This window comes from Lactuca serriola, chromosome 2 (assembly GCF_051521515.1).
Source record: "Lactuca serriola cultivar US96UC23 chromosome 2, Lser_US96UC23_V15, whole genome shotgun sequence".
In the NCBI taxonomy this organism is placed as follows: Eukaryota; Viridiplantae; Streptophyta; class Magnoliopsida; order Asterales; family Asteraceae; genus Lactuca; species Lactuca serriola.
The window spans coordinates 235,786,212-235,808,388 of NC_136409.1; the positions used below are offsets into that span (position 1 = coordinate 235,786,212).

Below are 22,177 nucleotides of genomic sequence, written 5' to 3' on the forward strand. Positions count from 1 at the left end.
ACGGTGGCGTCCGACGGCTAGACCGCCAATGGTCGGGTGGTGGTCAGTTACGACAAAGTGGCGGCTGGAGGACTTCCGATGATGGCAGCTGTGTCATGGATTAGGGTTAAGGCAATGCAAAAGTTATATAGCCACTACCATAACAATCTTCATCCCATAATTACAATTTCAGTCCCTCCCTCCCCATTCTCTTCAAAATGAGACCATAAGTTACCATTTAAACCCTGCCTCTTAAAACCTTTACAAATTAAGTCCAACTTTTACCAAGTAGCCCCTTCTTTCATAAATCCTTTCATATTAGGTCTAATACTTACCAAATATCCCCCTGTATTCTAAAATCTTTACAAAATAAATCTCGAATTTATACCTTGACCCCCAAATAATCCCACTTATTGCATTTGGCTTCCCAAAACCAACACCTTGCTATATAATTATTGATTTTAGGGCTACTATACATTCATCAATATATTTATTTATTTATTTATTTAATAAATGGGGTGTTACACAACCCATGATGGCCAGCCCTAATGAAACCCTAATCTTGTTTATTATATAAACAACTCTTCTCTTTAAGAAGAGACACATAAAAATTATTATCTTTCTTCTTCTTCAAACTATTACAGAATCTTCTAGCAATTTGGCTTACGACTTCTGTGTCTAGATTCATAAGTGTCCTCTTGGATTATCCTATGCTGAATTTCTTGCAACCTAGGTATAGGGTAGAAATATCAGTTTGGAAAGTGTTCACACGATCCAAGTGGTATCCAAATCTCCAACATAAACCCTATATTTTCCAACATTCGAACTAATATTTCCAGTTTCTGGAGATAGGAGACTCAATCAACGAGATGACCATGAAGTTTGCAAAGTTGGAGAAGTTCAAAGGCGTCGACTTCAGATGCTGGGAGGAGAAGATGCACTTCATGCCGACTACTCTGAAAGCAGCATACATGTTGACTACTTACAGACCAGCGGAGGCTGAGGAAGGTGTTGTTGTGACAGTTGAAGAGATAAGGTGGAGACAGAAGTGGGACAACGATGACTACATCTGCAAAGGTTACATTCTGAACGATATGTCTGATGCTCTATTTGATATCTATAGTGAAGCCTTGTGCGCCAAGGAGTTATGGGACACCCTTGAATTGAAATACGTCACTGAGGACGCTTCTAGCAAGAAGTTTCTGGTCAGTGATTTTAATAATTATAAGAGGGACGATTCAAGGTCTGTCACTGAACAATACAATGAACTCTTTGGCATATATGGTCAGTTTAAACTACACCGTATGAATATGGATGAATCCATTGTTGTGCCAACCATCATTGACAAACTTCCTGCATCTTGGAAAGACTTAAAACATACCTTAAGACATCAAAAGGAAGAACTATATTTGGTTCAACTTATTAGTCATATTCATATTGAAAAATCTCTTCGTGCGAAGGAAAGTGACAAATCTGAAAAACACAAAGGAAAAGTTAAATCTGGATAGCCCTCGGTTCATATGGTTGAAAACAAACCAAGAAATCAGAACCACAAAGGACATGGCAAACTTAAGCATGAACATGTCCCAAGCAACTCCAACAAAAAGAAAAAGGATCTGGTTTGTTGGAGGTGCAATCAGATTGGGCATTGAAAGTGTGATTGTCGTGTGAACTTAGGCAACAATGGTTCTGGAAACAGTGGATCCAATAGGAAGGAGAACGGGTCTTTGGCCCAATTTAAAAGAGGTCAGTTTTTTACTAACTTTGATAATTCTAATCAGAATTATGTTTACTATGTTTCATTCATTCCTGAATCATTCTATATGCAGGATGATGATGTTGCTTGGTGGATCGACTACGGGGCAACGAACCATGTATGTAAGGATAAACGGATGTTTGAAACATTAACTCTACTTGAAGATGGTTCGGTGCTAAAATGGGAGACAATTATTGTATTTCTATTTGTGGTGTTGGTGTCGTGTGTCTTGAATTTACTTCTGGAAGGACAATTAGGCTTTCTGATGTTTAAGATTTGCAAGAATCTTGTTACTTCTAGTTGTTTGAATTCTGATGGTTTTAAACAAGTTATTGATTCGGATAATTTTATTTTATCTAAGGGTGGAATATTTGTTGGGTTTGGATATTTAAATAATAGAATGTTTCGTTTGAATATTGTTGTCAAATCATTACATGTTCATAATTCTGCGTTTGTATCTTATGCTTCTAATGTGGATAAATCTATGCTTTGGCATGTAAGATTAGATCATGTCAACTTTAGAAGGATGCATAAGATTTCAAAAGATGGATTAATTCCACCCTTTGATATCACTTCTGATAAATGTAAAACATGCATTCTTACAAAAGGGATAAAACATCCCTTTCCTAGTGTCACTAGAAATTTAGCTGTTTTGGAACTTGTACACAGTGATCTGTGTGATTTTCACTCCACTCCTTCTTTGGGAAATAAAAAGTATGTAGTCACCTTTATTGATGACTGCACTCGGTTTTGCTATGTGTATTTGTTACATTCTAAGGATGAAGCTTAGATAAATTCAAAATATACAAAAACGAGGTGGAATTGCATCCGGTTAAATGTCTTAGGACTGATAAGGGAGGTGAATATATGGATCCCATATACTTCCAGTCAGTGGGTATCATTCATGAGACCACGACACCTTACACACCCCAATAGAACGGTATTGTTGAACATAAAAATCAAGTTTTAAAGGAAATGGTAAACTCGATGTTGTCATACTCGGGATTGAGTGATGGATTTTGGGGAGAGGCCATGTTAACGGCATGCTATTTATTAAATTGGGTTCCAAATAAAAGGAACAAAACAGTCCCATATGAACTTTGGTTTAAGAAAAAGTCGAATCTGAGTTATTTTCGGTTTTGGGGATGTTGGGCAGTTGTAAAACTCACTGAGCCCAAAAAGAAAATTTTAGGAGAACGTGGAATTGATTGTATATTCATTGGATATGCTGAACATTCCAAGGCATATAGGTTTATGTAATAGAACCTAATGATTCAGTTTCAATTAACACCGTTATCGAATCACGAGATGCAATTTATGATGAGATGCATTTTTCATCAATTCAAAGGCCTAAGGATCTGACTTTTGGTACTAATAAAATCCAAGATTCAAAAAGTCAATATGGTGGTAATGTATAAAAACCAGAAGAGCTTCGTAGAAGCAAAAGAGTCCAAATTGCAAAAAATTTCGGATCTGAATTCCAACTGTATTTGGTGGAAGGTTCAAGGGATGAAATTAATTTTGAATACTCTTAGTGCTATAGTATTGAAGATGATCCTAATACATATCAAGAGGCCATGGATTCTCGCGATAGTGCCATTTGGAAGGAAGTAATTGATGATGAAATGTCATCAGTTCTTGAGAACAACACATGGGTATTGTCTGATTTGCCTCCATGTTCTAAACCACTTGGTTGCAAATGGATTTTCAAAAAGAAAATGAATTTTAATGGGACTATTAACAAATTCAAAGCCCGGTTAGTCATTCAAGGTTTTAGACAAAAACCCGGTGTTGACTATTTTGATACGTATGCTCCAGTTGCACGTATTTCTACAATTAGATTGTTGATTGCCTTGGAAAGTATCCACAATCTGTTTATTCACCAAATGGATGTGAAAACAATCTTTTTAAATCTTAATCTTGACAAGGATGTTTACATGAAACAATCTTTTGTCTTTTGGTTTCAAGACAAACCAATGTGACAAATATGTTTATAGTAGATTTGATGATCCTACTAGAGCTGGAGTGATCATTTGCTTATATATACATGACATGTTGATTTTTGGTACCGACCAAAATCAAGTAGATGAAACAAAGAAATTGTTATCATCTAAGTTTTCCATGAAAGATTTAGGAGAGGCTGATGTAATTCTTGGAATAAGAATTAAAAGGATGAACAAAGGTTTGGTGATGACTCAAAGTCATTATATTGAGAAAATTCTCAAGCGGTTTGATTTTATCGATTGTTCTCCTGTGAGAACTCTTATGGATCCAAGTGTGAAACTAATGCTAAACAATGGCATTCCTATTTCACAATTGGAATACTCTAAGGTTATTTCTAGCTTGATGTATGCCATGACAAGTACCAGACCTGGTATTGGTTTTGATGTGGGCAAGTTGATCAGGTACACTAGTAATCCTAGTACTCAAGATTGGCAAGCAGTGAATAGAGTGTTTAAGTATCTCAAAGGAACCATGGATTATGGTTTGAGTTACTTAGGGAGTCTTGCGGTTTTAGAAGGTCGTTCGGATGCAAGTTGGATAACCAACATGGAGGACCATTCCTCAATTTCTGGTTGAGTATTCTTGCTTGGGGGAGGTGCCATTTCTAGGGCTTCCAAGAAGCAATCTTGCATTACAAACTCAACAATGGAATCTAAGTTTGTTGCGTTAGCAGCTGCTGGTAAAGAAGCAGAGTCGCTAAGGAATTTATTCTATGAGATTCCTTTGTGCTCTAAAACGATAGTACCTATATCTATCCTTTATGATAGTGCAACTGCTTTGGCTAAGGCATACATCCAGGTTTATAATGGCAAGTCTATACACTTAGGTGTTAGACATAGTATGATTAGAGAACTAATCATGAATGGCGTGATTTCGATTGAGTTTATGAAATCGCAACAAAATTTGGCAGATCACTTGACTAAAGGTCTGATAAGAAACTTAGTGCATAAGTCTGTAATCGGGATAGGATTAAAGTCCATGTAATTATGTAATAATGAGACACCCAATTCCCTCCTAATATAATGTCAGGAGTTGAATTCAATGTGGAATGCTCATACTTATAGATTGGAACACATGAAGTATACACCCCAGGTATGTGTTCGGTTCTCCAAGGTAGTCAGGTTGAAGTTTAACTTCTTAATAATTCATTTGATAAATGTATGTGCAGATACATGGAAAGTCGTTACCTACGTGATTGTGAAGTGTAACCCCATTTCAAGAGGTTGTGGACTTGACCTTGATACGATCATGATAGGATTGGGACACACGGCTTTATAAGAGTCTCGAGTTGTATTTTGCTAGAAATTCAATAAACTAGTATGTATTTTACTTTCTTGTATTCAAATGGGTTGATGGGTTCAATTCTTAGAACACCCTGATTCTCGAGTATTTACAAGTGTATGATACTAAGTGGAAATTCAATCGTTTCGATATTTTCATTATGTACTAGTTTGGTTTGTTTTGATAAGGTTATGTTTGTTTAAGGGTTACACTAAAATGGGGGAGGATTGTCAGCGATTTTAGTGTCACAATGTCATTTTATGTAATTGGAACTAACATATGAGCTAAGGGGCTTCATAATATGTACGGGTTTGTGTAAAGTGCACGCATGTATAAGATCGAATTAGAACCCGATTCGACGACAATTCGGGGTCCGAGGGCAGCGCCCCTGGGTCAGGGGTTTCCAAAGGGGCAGCGCCCCTTTGGCAGGGTCTAGGGGCAGCGCCCTTAGTGGGGTCCAAGGGGCAGAGCCCCTGGCTGGGGTCCCGATATTTACATATGGGAACATAGTGAGAAATTCAAATAGGTTACTATAGTAAAACTAACGAAACTAGTTAGTTTTGGAAACCCTAAATCCTCATTAAATTTCGGATTTCCTGTCTTGCTTCCAAAGCAACCCATGACGGTCAGCCCTAATGAAACTCTAATCTCGTTTATCATATAAACGGTTCTTCTCTTTAAGAAGAGACACACGAAAATTATTAGCTCTCTTCTTCTTCAAACGATTACAGAATCTTCTAGCAATTTGGTTTACCACTTTTGTGCCTAGATTCGTAAGTATCCTCTTGGATTATCCTAGGCTGAATTTCTTGCAACTCAGGCATAGGGTAGAAATATCAGTTCTGAAAATGTTCACACAATCCAAATGGTATCCAGATCTCCAACATAAACCATATATTTTTCCACATGATATAGATGTACTTTGGAAATATCTATTATAATAAATAAAAATCATTTTTGTCACATGTCATATTTTTATTTATTTTGTCACATGTCATTTTGTGGTTATATTAAATTAACTTTTATTCAACATGTCATTTTATGGTTTTTTCTATGTTATTAAATTTCAATAGTATTTAAATGTAAATAATAAATGCATATCAATTTCATTAATGGATTTTCCTTCTAATTTTAAAATTCTTAAATTAAAGTCTCATTAGTTTCCGTTTTTATTTATTAAATTTTTTTGTTTAAATTTAAAAAGAAAAAAAAATAGTTCAATTTTAATAGTTTAATTTTTTTTCATTTTTCTTGTAAATTCAAAATTTTCAAATGTTTCAAATTTTATATTTAATTTTTCTTTTAAATAAACCAATGTAATATATAGGTCTCACACCTAATATTATAATATGTATCGTTGTTTTTTACTAGAAAATTCTTTAAAAAATATTTTATAATGATCTACGTTATGTAAATTCGTTTTTAATTTTTATATTTAATAATTGTTACATGTTATATGTAAAATCACGTCTAACGGGTCAAGATTTATCAACATCAAGTTTGATGAGTCATTAAAAAAAAGATAAATTGGATTGTTTGTACAATTCACATATTCCTCGTTACAAAGCTCATGTAAAGATAAACTCGTTATAAAGCCCATGTAAAGGTAAATCATCAATATTAGTGGTATTTTGGACATATCGTGGCTTAAACAATAGACCTTCCGTATAAAATTTTGTACCTCAACTACTAGACATTTATGGCATGATAAAACTTTGGTAAGTCATTAGTCATCGTAACGAAATAATTGACTTTGCAAGATAGTTGGAGCTCCAATCGCCATAGTTTAGTTTATATTTGAAATGTAAACAAGCTAGATGTATCAAAATTAATTAGTGTGTGATTCATATCGGTGCAGTGGCGGCCGGGTAACACACGTAAATTTTAAAGGTAGAACGTTCAAAAATTACATTACATAAAAAGAATTTCAAAAAAATCCACTACCCCTAAAAATTTAAGGGGTAACACGAACCACCCCGGACGCCTTATTAGATCCGCCCGTGCATTGTTGTCTGATTCACATCATTTTGAAGATTATATAAAGACAATTTTAAGCATATGTATATATAAATATCAGCAAAAAAAATTAGCCAAATTTAAAGAGAGATAAACGGTCTTTTAATATAGTCGAAATATATAAGCACATGATAATACCCAAAACACCTAAGAGCCAAACATCTAGATAAATTTAGATGCATATCATTTTGTTTACATTTAAAAAAAAAATACTTTTTTCACAGTTTTTCATTAAGCTAAAACTATTTTTTGTAAAATGTTATTTTCATTAAAAAAAATTGTCATTTTCCAGTGGGGTGGGGATGGGGAAGGGGTTAAAGTTCATCCAAATTTATCAATCATTCAGTGTAATAATAAAGTTCACGAAACATAGTGTAGGAAAAAAATAATTTCGTAGATTACAAAACCTTTGTGATATATATTGAAAAAACTTATCATTTTATGTTTTTCTCTTACATCTTTAGGTCATTTTTTGGATTAACTCAATATATAATAGGTAAAAAGGTTCATGTTAATACATAAATTTCATAAACAAATGATGTATAGGTAAATAGGTACATAAGAACGCTACAGGGATTGACCTATACCGACGACTTTTACAACCCCTTTGCCAACGACAAGTCATCAGGAAGCCTATATCGACGACAAGTCGTCGGCGGAAGTGCAAATAGTCATCGGGATAGATACCCCTTACTAACGACAATTCGTCTGCGGAGGCTCTATTGAAACTGATTTCTAGAAAAAAGTAAATAAAGTTAAGACTTTTACTAACATGTTGTCTTGATACAACCAGTAGAGACGACCTGTCGTCGGTATAGGTGTGTAACCGCTTTTATCATTTGAGATATAGCGACGACTTGTCGTTGGTATAGGTCAAAACCGGTTTTACAGTTAAGACTTAAGACCTATTCAAACTATGTCAGAACCGGCTATTCACCTGAAAAATTAGACATTGTGACAAAAAGATAAAGCTTTAAAACAAAATCCTAATAACTTAACGAAAAAGTTATATCAAGTGAAATAAATCTCAAACAACCAACCTTATACAACTTATCAAAAAGTATTGGACATAAGAGATAAGATGAATCAACCTTCACCCAAAATCAAGCCAACGAGACACACACACACACACACACACACACACACACACACACACATATATATATATATATATATATATATAGCCAGGTTCAAATGTTTTTAGCAAGTATTGTGTGCCTAAATGCATCAATGAGAATTCAAGAAATAATAAATCATTAAATAAATCATTAAAGGGTATTTTGGACATTTTGTACTTTTAATTAAGGAAATCATTTAATATAAATCTTGCAATTAAGGAAATAAAGTAATATATTTGACCTAGTCATTTGTGCTCTCGTTTATAGGCGTGCATATTGTTCCGTTCCAACCTTAGCACATCTCTTTCTTTTTTGCAGCCTTCTTTAGCAACCAACGAGAATGTTTGATTAGAGATAGCTTCAACATGAATCTTCCAGATTTTCGTTTCAGTCAGCCTTCATCTTCCAGATTTTCATTTCAGTTTGAACATCGATGGATGTTTGATTAGAGATAACTTCAACATGAATCTTGAAGAGGAAGGGGTTCGCTTGTGTGCTCTCGTTAGGGCTTCTTTCCATCGTGTTTCATGAGACGACATCACATTTGCCGCTTGTTAGCACGGTGGACTCCTCCCATGTAGCATCTGGTTCCTGGTATGTAAAATTTATCTAAGTGTTGCATTGTTTTTAGCCTCTGACTCGGCGAGTTGTAGGCCCGACTCGCCGAGTAGAGACGGGAGATAGAGCACGTTTAAGTTGGCGACTCGGCGAGTCCCCGTTGTCTGATGAAACCCTAATTTCAAGAGTTTGCACCCTATTTAAGTCATCTTATGCGCCCCCAAGCTCGCCCCCTTCACCCTCAGAGCTCCCTATATCGTCCAACCCTTGTTCCTTGTGAGATTGATGTGCTTTGGTGTGTTTTCTTGAAGATTTTGAGAGAAAAGGAGAGTAGATCAAGAAGAGAAGAAGGAGGCCACACATATTGGTGTTATTTCAGTGACTTCCTTGAGGTATAACTCAGTTTCCCTCTGTTTTCATGCTTATAGTCCCTTATAGCTCCATTAAAGTCCTTCTTGAGCCATTTCCAAGCTTGATTATGAATTAGGGTTTGTAATAAGTTGATTAACCTTTAGATCTAGGCATGATTGAGCTCCAAGAGCTCGGATCTACTACCTTTATGGAGCCATATTGCATGAAAGCCCTAGATCTACTCTTTTAGTGCATTTTGAGCCCTAAAACCTTCATTGGTGTTTATTTACACGTAATGTTGGAAACTTTATGTGTTAATCAAGCCCTAGAAACCCAGATCTATGTATGGCATGAGCTGGATTCAAGCAAAATCGAGTATATAGTATTTGCATGTGATAGACTCGGCGAGTCGTTCATCGGACTCGGCGAGTCGAGTCGCGAGTCCCCGAGTTTTCCCCCTTTTCGTGTTTGCGGAGTGGAGTAGTGAGTCATGGGGTGTGACTCAGTGAGTCGGAAGCCAGACTCACCCATGAAGGAACTCGGCGAGTCAATGCCCTGACTCGGCGAGTCCAAGGCAATCTTCTTGCCTCAAGAACAGACTCAGCGAGTTGTTCATACAACTCGACGAGTTGTTCATACAACTCGACGAGTTGTTCATACAACTCGACGAGTCTCAGCATAGAATGTTCTTCGGATGAAGATGAACTCGACGAGTTGTTCATACAACTCGGCAAGTAGGATGAAGGACTAGTGGACATCGATTAGAAGAAAACTCGTCGAGTCAATGCCTAACTCGACGAGTAGTGACGGGATTATGGTCAATCGAATGGATAGGGACTCGGCGAGTTGGCAATCCAACTCGGCGAGTCGAGTCAACTGGAAGTTGACTTTGACTTTGACTCTTGGCTTGGTCAGGGGGTAAATGGTCATTTTACCCTGAGGTCGGTTAGCAGTATTTGACTGAGTGTTTTGTGGGAATTATAGCCGGAGGATTTCCGGGGCAGCAGCAGCAGAAGACAGTCAGTTCCCACGCAGATCAGCAGCTACTTTGAGGTGAGTTACCTTCCAGTAGCGGTGGGTTTACGGCCACAATGTCGGCCCACCAGTAGGAATTGTATGATAGATGTTTGTCTCTGTGATATTCATCTAGGGTTGCTACTACCTGTGATATGTTATTGTGCTAGTATGATATGATGCTATGTGCTAGTGACAGTAGGGGGAATAGTCCCCCAGAATACTGGTCGATAGGGCCGAAGGGGCGGTCATGCCCAACCATGCTAGATAGATTATGTGATATATGTGTTATGTGGTAGTAGTAGGGGTGAAATAGTCCCCAGTATCCGATCGAGAGGACCGAAGGGGAGGCTAGCTCCCAGATATGCTAGTAAGCATCCGGTCGAGAGGACCGAAGGGGAGACCAGCACCCAGATATGCTAGTCAGTATCCGTTCGAGAGGACCACAGGGGAGGCCAGCTCCCAGATAGATTAGTATGTATCCAGTCGAGAGGACCGAAGGGGTAGGTCGGGCACCCAGATATGCCTGACAATATATGTATGTTATGTGATTGTATGGTATGTGGTATGTTAGGGGAACTCGCTAAGCCTCGTGCTTACAGTTTTCAGTTTTGGTTTCAGGTACCTCTTCTTCGAAGGGGAATGAGTTGGCGCTGTAGCGGCACATCACATACATGCTTTCTATTTCACACTATGAGATCTTCCTGGGGATTTGTACTCGGACATTATTATGTTTTATAAAATGGTTTTTCAAACACGCAACATCTTTTGTGAAATTATATGATCGGTGAATGTTTTATTTCTAATGTTTTGCAAAGTATATGTTTTAAAAATGAAATTTTTGGCTCGTATTTTTGGGATGTTACAAGTTGGTATCAGAGCCCTGGTTTGAGGGATTCGGACACACCTTCGGGGGTGTCTGAACTCAAATCGAGGGATTAAAAGATTTAAAGAAGAAAATATTTTCTAAAAAGCTAAGTAAAGAGTTTTAAGAAGGAACGAAGTGTGTGATGTGCGCGACCGGCCGAGCTCAAGTAAGTATTCCCCAAAGTACCCATACAAGCTTATGTTATGCTTATCAGTTTCAGTAGAACAGCATGCTAGAATAGGACTAAGGATCTAGGGTGATGCCTTATGTGCCTGCTTTATGTGCTTCAGTGTATGAAAATTGCATGCTAGAATTGAGTAGACGGCAGTAGGATAGCCTTTTAGGTTATGTCTGATAGTATGAGTTTAGCATTGTATGCTAGTTCAACTTCTCTCTATGAGGACGGATTTGCTTGAGATTGTTCCCTTTTGTCTGAATGTTGCTTGCTTTGTGCTTCGTGGGACTCTGAGTGATGGGAGTTAGACATTAGGTGAATATGTCACGTCATATGTGATCAGGGTTGAATAATCTTAGAGTGTTGGATTTGGCCCTATTGCGCAGCTCTTGTCTGAGTCTAACTGTTGTAGAGCCGAGTCTGTTACTCGAAGGATTATCTGAGCCTCACCACATGTGATGGTATTCAGGTAATGACTAATTGGCATTACAAGGAGGCCTTCAGCAGCTGAGGACCGGGTAGGGTGGAGTTAGATATTTTCCTGGGGCAAGCCTTGGAAGAGTATAGCAGTGATCAGCGGTAGTGAAAGGGACCTGGTGGAGTCAAGGCAGTCCTTGGAGAAGGTACGGATAGATGTGGAAGGTAGTATGGGCCCGTACTACTGAAAGCATAGGATCCGTACCTGAACCAAGGAAAGCCAAGATAAGACCAGGGAACTTGTAGTAGGTGTGATCCCTCCACAGGTATCAGTATCGCTAACGATTATTATTTATGAATTTCAGAATGGTGGTACTACGCTTGAGGCCAGCAGTTGGCAGTACCGGAGAGGGATCGGGTTCGAGATCAGGTTCCAAGCCAGTAGATGAGGGGCTACGCGAGTTCATCGCGTCAGAGATCACCAAAGGCATCCTTGAGTCGACCCCCATTATCTTCGGGTCGATCAAGGAAGGGATAGTGGAGTTGGTGGAGGATCGCCTCAGGGCATTCAGGAGCGACATGGCATTTGCCCAGTCGGGATCTCTCACACTGTCCTTCAAGGACTTCCGGGGCAGTGGTGTGCCAGATTTTCACGAGGCGAAGGACCCCATAGCTGCCAGGCGATGGATTGCAGACATTGAGTCTGCACAGTTGACTAGCTTCTGCCCTGAGGGGTCGAAGGTGAGATATGCAGCAGGATGTTTGAGAGATCGAGCTAGGGATTGGTGGGAGTCCGTTGGTGACTCGTTGGGAGCCTCGGCTGTCGAGGCTATGACCTGGTCGGACTTCGTGACCAGGTTCAGAGCAGAGTTTGCACCGGCTGTCGAGCTTCAGCAGCTGGCCAGGGAGTTCCTAGATATGAGACAGGCGACAGAGACTGTGGCGGAGATCACCGCCAAGTTCTGGGAGAGGGCGTTGCTAGTGCCCCAGTACGCAGGTGATGAGGATATGAGGAGGACCCGCTATCATGACATGCTACGAGCTGATATTCGGGAGCATGTCAGTTTTTCAGCTTGCCCTACCATGGACTCTATGATTGCCAGGGCAAGGGAGAGGGAGATAGATCTGTAGCACATCCGGAAGAGGAAGGCGGAAGAGAGGCATGTTATGGGGGCTTCGGGGAAGAAGCCCAAGGGACCAATTGCGGGGCTGAAAGGCCAACAGGGGCGGGGCTACTGCAGGAAGTGCGGCAAGACGCACGAGGGATCGTGCAAGTTGGGATCGTTAGGCTGCTAAAAGTGCGGCAAGTTAGGGCACTTCAGCAGGGATTGTACCGCCCCTGCACCTGTGATACAGACGTCGGAGTTGCTTGTTTCCACTGCAACCAGAGGGGCCATAAAAAGGCCAATTACCCCCGGTTGGTAGCATCAGCGCCGGTTAAGGCGCCAGCTCCAGCTACCTTGTGTATTACAGATGGATGGCAGGGAAAGGCAGAGGCTCCAGTGGTAAGGAGCCGAGTGTTTCATCTGACTATCGAGGAGGCTCGCGCCGCACCCGATGTGGTGACGGGGATGATTCTTTCCCTCTATCTTATTTTTATGATGTTATGATATTGATTTGTGCTCTGTGTATATGCGTTAGGATTGTTCTATGTGAACGGTATCCCTGTTCAGGTGTTGTTTGACTCGGGTGCCACCCGATCATTTGTTTCCCTTGCGCTTAGCAAGAGGTTTACTGAGTCTTCGGGCATGTTGGATTGCCCTTTAGAGGTAGAGATTGCCGATGATCGATCGGTGCGAGCATCAGCAATATTCAGGGATTGTGTTCTAAGGTTATTTGAGGAGCGCTATTTGGTGGATTTGGTTCCCATCCCGTTGCGGGGGAACAAGGTGATTATAGACATGGATTGGCTGAGCCCTAATGGGGCGGTGATAGATTGCGCACAGCAGCTAGTGCGGATCAGGACCCCAAGTGGGTGAGAGTTGGTAATCTACGGTGAGAGGCCACAGCGTGGACCCACAGTATGTTCAGCAGCGAGAACTAGGCGCTACCTTCAGCAGGGTTGCGCGGGATATGTCGCGTACGTTATGGATACCCAGGAGACGGGTAAGGCGACGGTGAGCGAGGTTCTAGTGGTGCGAGACTACACTGATGTGTTCCCGGAGGAGCTTCCTGAAATACCTCCGGAGCGTCAGGTAGAGTTCAGGATCGACCTAGTTCCTGGTGCGGCTCCGATAGCCAAGGCACCCTATCTGTTGGCTCCTCCCGAGATGCAGGAGTTGTCTACGCAGCTGCAGGAGCTACTAGACAAGGGATTTATTCGACCAAGCAGTTCACCCTGGGGAGCCCCAATCATGTTTGTGAAGAAGAAGGACGGGTCGCATCGAATGTGTATAGATTACCGGGAGCTGAATAAGGTAACGGTGAAGAACCGTTACCCACTCCCGAGGATTGATGACCTCTTTGATCAGTTACAGGGAGCATCTTGGTTCTCCAAGATCGATTTGCGTTCAGGTTATCATCAGATAAGGGTCAGAGAGGAGGATGTACAGAAGACCGCGTTTCGGACGCGTTATGGCCATTATGAGTTCGTGGTGATGCTGTTTGGGCTCACCAATGCTCCTTCCGCGTTCATGTACCTCATGAACCGCGTGTGTAGACCGATGTTGGATCGGTCTGTGATAGTTTTCATTGATGACATCTTGGTTTATTCCAAGACGCAGGAGGAGCACGAGGAGCATCTGAGAGAGGTTTTGGAGACCTTGAGGAGGGAGAGCTTGTACGCCAAGTTCTCCAAATGTGAGTTTTGGTTGCGCGAGGTGCAGTTTCTTGGGCACCTCGTCAACCAAAACGGGATTTCAGTAGACCCGGCCAAGGTGGAGGCCGTGATGAGATGGGAGGTTCCGAAGTCTCCATCCGAGATTCGGAGTTTCCTAGGATTAGCAGGCTACTATCGAAGATTCATTCAGGATTTCTCCAAGATAGTCGTACCCCTGACACGGTTGACTAGGAAAGTCGTGGTCTTTCGATGGGGGCCTGAGCAGCAGGCCGCGTTCGAGATTCTGAGGCAGAGGTTGTGCGAGGCGCCAATCTTAGCCCTGTCCGAGGGCGTAGAGGATTTTGTGGTATACTGTGATGCGTCTATCTCGGGCTTAGGCGCAGTATTGATGCAGAAGGGACATGTCATTGCTTATGCCTCAAGGCAGCTGAAGCCTCACGAGGCGAGCTACCCGACGCATGATTTAGAGTTGGGGGCGGTGGTCTTCGCCCTCAAGATTTGGCGACATTACCTCTACGGGGTTCGATGTACCATTTACACAGACCACAAGAGTTTGAGGTACCTCATGGATCAGTCGAATCTGAACATGAGGCAGCGTCGGTGGTTGGACGTGGTGAAGGATTATGATTGCGAGAACCTTTATCACCCGGGGAAGGCCAATGTGGTGGTTGATGCGCTTAGCCGTAAGGCGGCACCGGTCGGGGATGTGTGTATGAGGATGACGGTGGTGACTCCACTGATAGAGCAGATTCGGGAAGCTCAGCAGGAGGCTATGAAGGAGGAACATCGGAAGAGTGAGCGAATAGTGGGTCAAGTCACCTCCTTCGATTATGATAGTCGAGGATTATTAACACTACACCGTAGGGTGTGGGTGTCGTATCATGGAGGCGTGTGCCAGATCTTGATGGAGGAGGCGCACAAATACCGATTCTCTATTCATCCAGGGGCGACGAAGATGTATAGGGATCTTCGTCTAGACTATTGGTGGCCCTGCATGAAGCGGGATGTGGCGTGGTACGTCGAGCGGTGTTTGACCTGCAGGAAGGTCAAGGCCGAGCATCAGAGACCGCACGGCAAGATGCATCCGTTGGATATCCCGTTGGCGAGAGGGTCATGGGGAGCACCGAGGTGGTGCTCAAGACGACCGATAGAATCCAGTAGGTTCGAAGCAGGCTTCAGACTGCGCAGAGTCGACAGAAAAGTTACGCCGACAAGCGTCGATCAGACCTGGAGTTCTAGGTCGGGGATATGGTTCTCCTGAAAGTGTCGCCTTGGAAAGGCGTCATTCGATTCAGGAAACGGGGCAAGTTGGGCCCGAGGTACATTGGTCCGTTCAGGGTTGTAGCCCGGGTGGGCAAGGTGGCATATAGGCTGGATCTGCCAGCCGAGCTCAGTCAGATCCACAACACCTTCCATGTCTCCCAGCTGCGGAAATGCCTAGTGGATGATTCAGCGGTGGTATCGCTAGAGGATATACAAGTTGATGACAGCCTGAATTACATTGAGCGCCCAGTCGCAATACTTGACCGGAAGTCGAGGGATCTGAGAAACAAGAGGGTGGAATTAGTGAAGGTGCAATGGCAACACCGAAAGGGTTCAGAATGGACATGGGAGCCGGTGGAAAAAATGATGGAGCATTACCCCCGAGCTATTTCAAGATCGAGCAGCAGACTTCGAGTACGAAGTCTAAAATAAGTGGGGGAGATTTGTAGCACCTGGTTCCTGGTATGTAAAATTTATCTAAGTGTTGCATTTTTTTTAGCCTTGGACTCGGCGAGTTGTAGGCCCGACTCGCCGAGTAGAGACGGGAGATGGAGCACGTTTAAGTTGGCGACTCAGCAAGTCCATATTCTGGACTCGGCGAGTCCCCGCTGTCTGATGAAACCCTAATTTCAAGGGTTTGCACCCTATTTAAGTCATCTTATGCGCCCCCAAGCTCGCCCCCTTCACCCTCAGAGCTCCCTATATCGTCCAACCCTTGTTCCTTGTGAGATTGATGTGCTTTGGTGTGTTTTCTTGAAGATTTTGAGAGAAAATGAGAGTAGATCAAGAAGAGAAGAAGGAGGCCAGACATATTGGTGTTATTTTAGTGACTTCCTTGAGGTATAACTCAGTTTCCCTCTGTTTTCATGCTTATAGTCCCTTATAGCTCCATTAAAGTCCTTCTTGAGCCATTTCCAAGCTTGATTATGAATTAGGGTTTGTAATAAGTTGATTAACCTTTAGATCTAGGCATGATTGATCTCCAAGAGCTCGGATCTACTACCTTTATGGAGCCATATTGCATGAAAGCCCTAGATCTACTCTTTTAGTGCATTTTGAGCCCTAAAACCTTCATTGGTGTTTATTTACACGTAATGTTGGAAACTTTACGTGTTAATCAAGCCCTAGAAACCCAGATCTATGTATGGCATGAGCTGGATTCAAGCAAAATCGAGTATATAGTATTTTCATGTGATAGACTCGGCGAGTCGTTCATCGGACTCGGCGAGTCGAGTCGCGAGTCCCCGAGTTTTCCCCCTTTTCGTGTTTGCGGAGTGGAGTAGTGAGTCATGGGGTGTGACTCAGTGAGTCGGAAGCCAGACTCACCCATGAAGGAACTCGGCGAGTCAATGCCCTGACTCGGCAAGTCCAAGGCAATCTTCTTGCCTCAAGAACAGACTCGGCGAGTTGTTCATACAACTTGGCGAGTCTCAGCATAGAATGTTCTTCGGATGAAGATGAACTCGACGAGTTGTTCATACAACTCGGCGAGTAGGATGAAGGACTATTGGACATAGGTTAGAAGAAAACTCGTCGAGTCAATGCCTAACTCGATGAGTAGTGACGGGATTATGGTCAATCGAATGGATAGGGACTCGGCGAGTCGGGTCAACTGGAAGTTGACTTTGACTTTGACTCTTGGCTTGGTTAGGGGGTAAATGGTCATTTTATCCTGAGGTCGGTTAGCAGTATTTGACTGAGTGTTTTGTGGGACTTATAGCCGGAGGATTTCCAGGGCAGCAGCAGAAGAAGACAGTCAGTTCCCATGCAGATCATCAGCTACTTTGAGGTGAGTTACCTTCCAGTACCGGTGGGTCTACGGCCACAATGTCGGCCCACCAGTAGGAATCGTATGATAGATGTTTGTCTCTGTGATATTCATCTAGGGTTGCTACTACCTGTGATATGTTATTGTGCTAGTATGATATGATGCTATGTGCTAGTGACAGTAAGGGGGGGGGGGGGGAATAGTCCCCCAGAATATCGGTCGATAGGGCCGAAAGGGCGGTCATCCCAACCATGCTAGATAGATTATGTGATAAATGTGTTATGTGGTAGTAGTAGGGGTGAAATAGTCCCCAGTATCCGGTCGAGAGGACTGAAGGGGAGGCCAACTCCAAGATATGCTAGTCAGCATCCGGTCGAGAGGACCGAAGGGGAGACCAGCACCCAGATATGCTAGTCAATATCCGGTCGAGAGGACCGAAGGGGAGGCCAGCTCCCAGATAGACTAGTATGTATCCGGTCGAAAGGACCAAAGGGGTAGGCCGGGCACCCAGATATGCCTGACAATATATGTATGTTATGTGATTGTATGGTATGTGGTATGTTGGGGGAACTCACTAAGCTTCGTGCTTACAGTTTTCACTTTTGGTTTCAGGTACCTCTTCTTCGAAAGGGAAGGAGCTGGCGTAGTAGCGGCTCATCACATACATGCTTTGTATTCCGCACTATGAGATCTTCCTGGGGATTTGTACTCTGACACTATTATGTTTTATAAAATGGCTTTTCAGACACGCAACATCTTTTGTGAAATGATATGATCGGTGAATGTTTTATTTCTAATGTTTTGCAAAGTATATGTTTTAAAAATGAAATTTTTGGCTCGTATTTTTGTGATGTTACATTGTAACTGTGACAACCGTCAATTTTCGGTCAAGTCAAAGTCAACTAAAGTCAACAAGTCAAACCGGTCAACTCAATTTGTCGTGAGTATTAGAGTTTACGTTATGTAATTTCTAAACAACTCTCTATTCTAATGAGAGATCATAAATCGAAAAGTGTGTATATCTAGATCTCCTTAACCTAAAACGGTGGTACGTGGAGAGCCAAACCGATAAAACAATGTTACATACTCATCGGGAGTATGCAAGATCCTTAAACAAGGCTTAACGGGGTTTACGGACCTTGCAGTGCGAAGCCGGACACTCAAAAAAGTCACCAATGAAACCTCTCTCAATCGTTTTCACTCAATCTCTTCTTATCAGAAATCTCTCCAAGAATGTCAAATCGCTTCCAAATCTCTCTAAGAATGTGAAATCTCTCCCACATATCTCTTTGTATGAGAAATCTCTCCAAGAATGTCAAATCTCTCCCAAATCTCTCTAAGTATGTGGAATCTCTCCCAAATCTCTCTCTGAATGAGAAATCTCTCCAAGTATGTCAAATCTCTCCCAAATCTCTCTAAGTATGTGAAATCTCTCCCAAATCTCTCTCTGAATGAGAAATCTCTCCAAGTATGTCAAATCTCTCCCAAATCTCTCTAAGTATGTGAAATCTCTCCCAAATCTCTCTCTGAATGAGAAATCTCTCCAAGAATGTCAAATCTCTCCCAAATCTCTCTAAGTATGTGAAATCTCTCCCAAATCTCTCTCTGAATGAGAAATCTCTCCAAGTATGTCAAATCTCTCCCAAATCTCTCTAAGAATGTGAAATCTCTCCCAAATATCTCTTTGTATGTGAAATCTCTCCAAGTATGTCAAATCTCTCCCAAATCTCTCTGAGTATGTGGAATCTCTCTCAAATCTCTCTCGAAATCTCTCCCAACTCTCTATAATCACTCGGGGCATCCCGACCCTCGAATTTGGCGAAAACACCCCAAAAACGGAAGTCTAAACGAAAAAACGGACTTAAGGAACCGAAACCCCTCTTAGGAACCGAAACCCCTCTTAAGAACCGAACCTCCTGATGAAGAGGAACCGAACCGAAAGTACTGTTCACTACTAACCGAACCTCGCTTAAAAGGAAGAACCGAACCCGAAGGTACTGTTCACTACAGTTCATTCGGTTCTGACTTCTCGCCTTTTATCTCCGGACCGAAACCTCACCTTCGCTTCTGACCCTTCGGACCGAGCCTTCGGACTGAGCCCCTCGCCTTCGCTTCTTGCTTCTGGTTCGCACCGTTCGCTTTCGGCTCAGCACCAGCAGGGACCGAACCTTGGCCTAGGACCAAGAGGTCTCGCTGGGAACGCTTTTTCTCCCGGTTTTCGACTAAATTTGCATTTTAGGCCCGTTATTAATTGTTTTAGCATGGGATTTTCACCCAAAACTTTATTTTAACATATAAGGCCCCTAAACTATTAATTAATCACGTTTTTAAGGATAAAACCTTATCCAAAAGGGAGTATGTGAAGTACAAAGATGGAGTGTTGACTTTCCTTTATTTTATGACTCAAGCAACCTTCATCACCCACTCCATGTCACTATTCCCCATCAGCCCTTACCTAGTCATTTCATTGTACTTTTCCCACCTTTTTCCAACCCCACAATTGGTCAAAGGCTAGAAAAGCCTCCTCTCTCCTCATTTCTCTCATTTTCTCTCTTTTCACCAAAAAGAGCAAACTCTTTTCTCTCTCATTTTCCCTCTCTAGAACTCGAGATTTGAGGGCTGATCTTGGGATTTTCCTCCACATTTGGTAAGAATAATCCCTTCTCTTTATGATTATTTCACTTCTTTCTACTCGAATCATGGATATCTTACGCAAACTCTCTCATAATTGTGTTAGATCTTCGAATCTTCAAGTGATTCTTCAAGTGTTCTTGGGTTGAACACTTCTCTTCTTCAACACTTACCTACTGAAATCACTTAAGGTGAGTTCATACCCCTACATTTTTTATGTTTTCTTAAGTTTTTAGGGGGGGAATACAAGTTAAAACACCAAGAACATAACTAAATTTTTCTAACAGCTTTCATCAGAAAAGCTGGACTCCATTCACGGACTGTTTTGGATAACTTAAACATTTTTGTTTGAAAAACTGTTTTGGATAACTAAATTTTTCTAACAGCTTTCATCAGAAAAGTTGGACTCCATTCACGGACTGTTTTGGACAACTTAAACATTTTTGTTTGAAAAACAGTTTTAGGTGTAAGTAGTTCCAGTTCTTATCTTTAAAATGACTACTTGCACATCTCCATACGATTTTTCTACAATTTATGGTGATTTTTACAAAACTGCCTATCATTTCAAACACCAATCCGGACCTGTCTGTGATTATGGACTTTTTCACCCAAGTTGGAGGTCATTAAAAATCATGATAAAAATTATGAGTAAACTAGACACATTTTGGGAACTCTCAGAATTTACGGATTTAGTTTTCGACTTCGTATGATTTTTCTATGGCTTTTCTAAAACAGTGCAAGAAGGTCTAATTTAGTTAACATCATATAATTTTCATAACACTTTGTATTATGTTGAGCAAAGTGTATAATAATAAATTCTAAGTATTGAATGTGTTTCTTTGTAAATTTTATCATCATAAACTGAAAATAAGTCATTCATGATAAGATTATTCATTCATTTAGAACACGTATATAAGCTATAATAAGCATAGTTTAATGGATTTCATAACACTAACGCTTTTTCATAAAAGAGTTCTTATATATTACAAACATTTTGGATAAAACTATAATAGGTATAGTTTATGATACATCACATAACACACACGTACAAAAAGGGTACATTCATACAGAAAGGTTTTACACTCACGCACACAACTCGTAAACTTGTTAACCTAAATTGTGAGACAATCTCTTTCCGTACGTCCGAGTGCGGGATATAATTCCTGTTAGTTATAATCAGAGTCTCCTGGAGGGAGAACGTGTGATATGTGTATTTTTATATATATTTTTATGCACTTTATCTTAATATTTTGGCCTTATTTATTCTATTTTAGAACTAAAAAATACTCATAATACTTTGAATTATGTTTTGCAGCTATTTGTTGTCGATAAAGCACAAAAGAAAAGACTGAAGCGGAAACGGGGCTTAGAAGCTAAAAGAAAGAAAAGAATGCTGAGGAAGCGGGTACGCCCCGCGTACCTTAAGGTTACACCCCGCGTACACCTTTGCACCGGATAGACTTGATCGCGTGATTATCTTGAGTACGCGCTGCGTAATCCTAAGTACGCCCAGCGTACTTAGGTCGGCCACAAAGACTATAAATGTCGATTTTTAGCTAACCAGGGGAAGGGATTCGACTTCTAACCTAATTTAGTCGACAATTAACTTCTGTTAAGCCGTTTTGAGGGTCTAGAAGGCGGCCGGAAGGCTGTTAAGCTAACGGGAGCGGAGATCGGAAGGATTGGAGAGAGGATACATGTCGGTTATCATATGGATTGCTGACGTGACCATGTTTAGCATTCCATGGTGGTACTTTTCTGTATTTAGTTTCTGATTTAGGTGTAAAAACCTTTTACTTTGTGTTTATGATTGAATGAAGCTTTGATTATTAGACTAATTGCTATATTAAATAGTTTATTTGTGTTTAATTTATCTTGCCAAGCTTGTTTAAAGATCCTCATGTGTTAATGATGATTATTTTCTGTTAATTGTTAAGTGAATTGAGTTGCTTGAACATCTGCTCGATTTGCTTGTCTCTTATGATTTTTGATGACCATCGAGATTATAAGACTAGAAATAACGAATGTGAAACTAGGATTAATTTGAGAATAAGTAAGTTAATGTGTGAGCCTTGTTAGATGACCATCAACAAGAGGTTAATTAAATGTCTACATTGATTAACTATATTTACAAGTCTTGCTTGATACGAACTGAACACTAGGAAGCATGTTAGTTTAATCAACTGATCACTGTTTGAA

General features: G+C 41.2%; 2 protein-coding genes across 2 annotated transcripts; both read left to right on the top strand.

The window, feature by feature from the left end:
• Nucleotides 1–848: 848 nt before the first annotated feature.
• Nucleotides 849–1,487, top strand: LOC145090198 (uncharacterized). The gene has a single exon (XM_079028524.1). It carries the CDS (start codon nt 849–851, stop codon nt 1,485–1,487), a length of 639 nt encoding a protein of 212 aa, XP_078884650.1.
• A 1,825-nt stretch (nt 1,488–3,312) lies between these two features.
• LOC145090199 (putative mitochondrial protein AtMg00820) lies at nt 3,313–3,717 on the top strand. Its single transcript, XM_079028525.1, has one exon. The coding sequence runs from the start codon at nt 3,313–3,315 to the stop codon at nt 3,715–3,717; it is 405 nt and encodes a 134-aa protein (XP_078884651.1).
• Nucleotides 3,718–22,177: the final 18,460 nt, after the last annotated feature.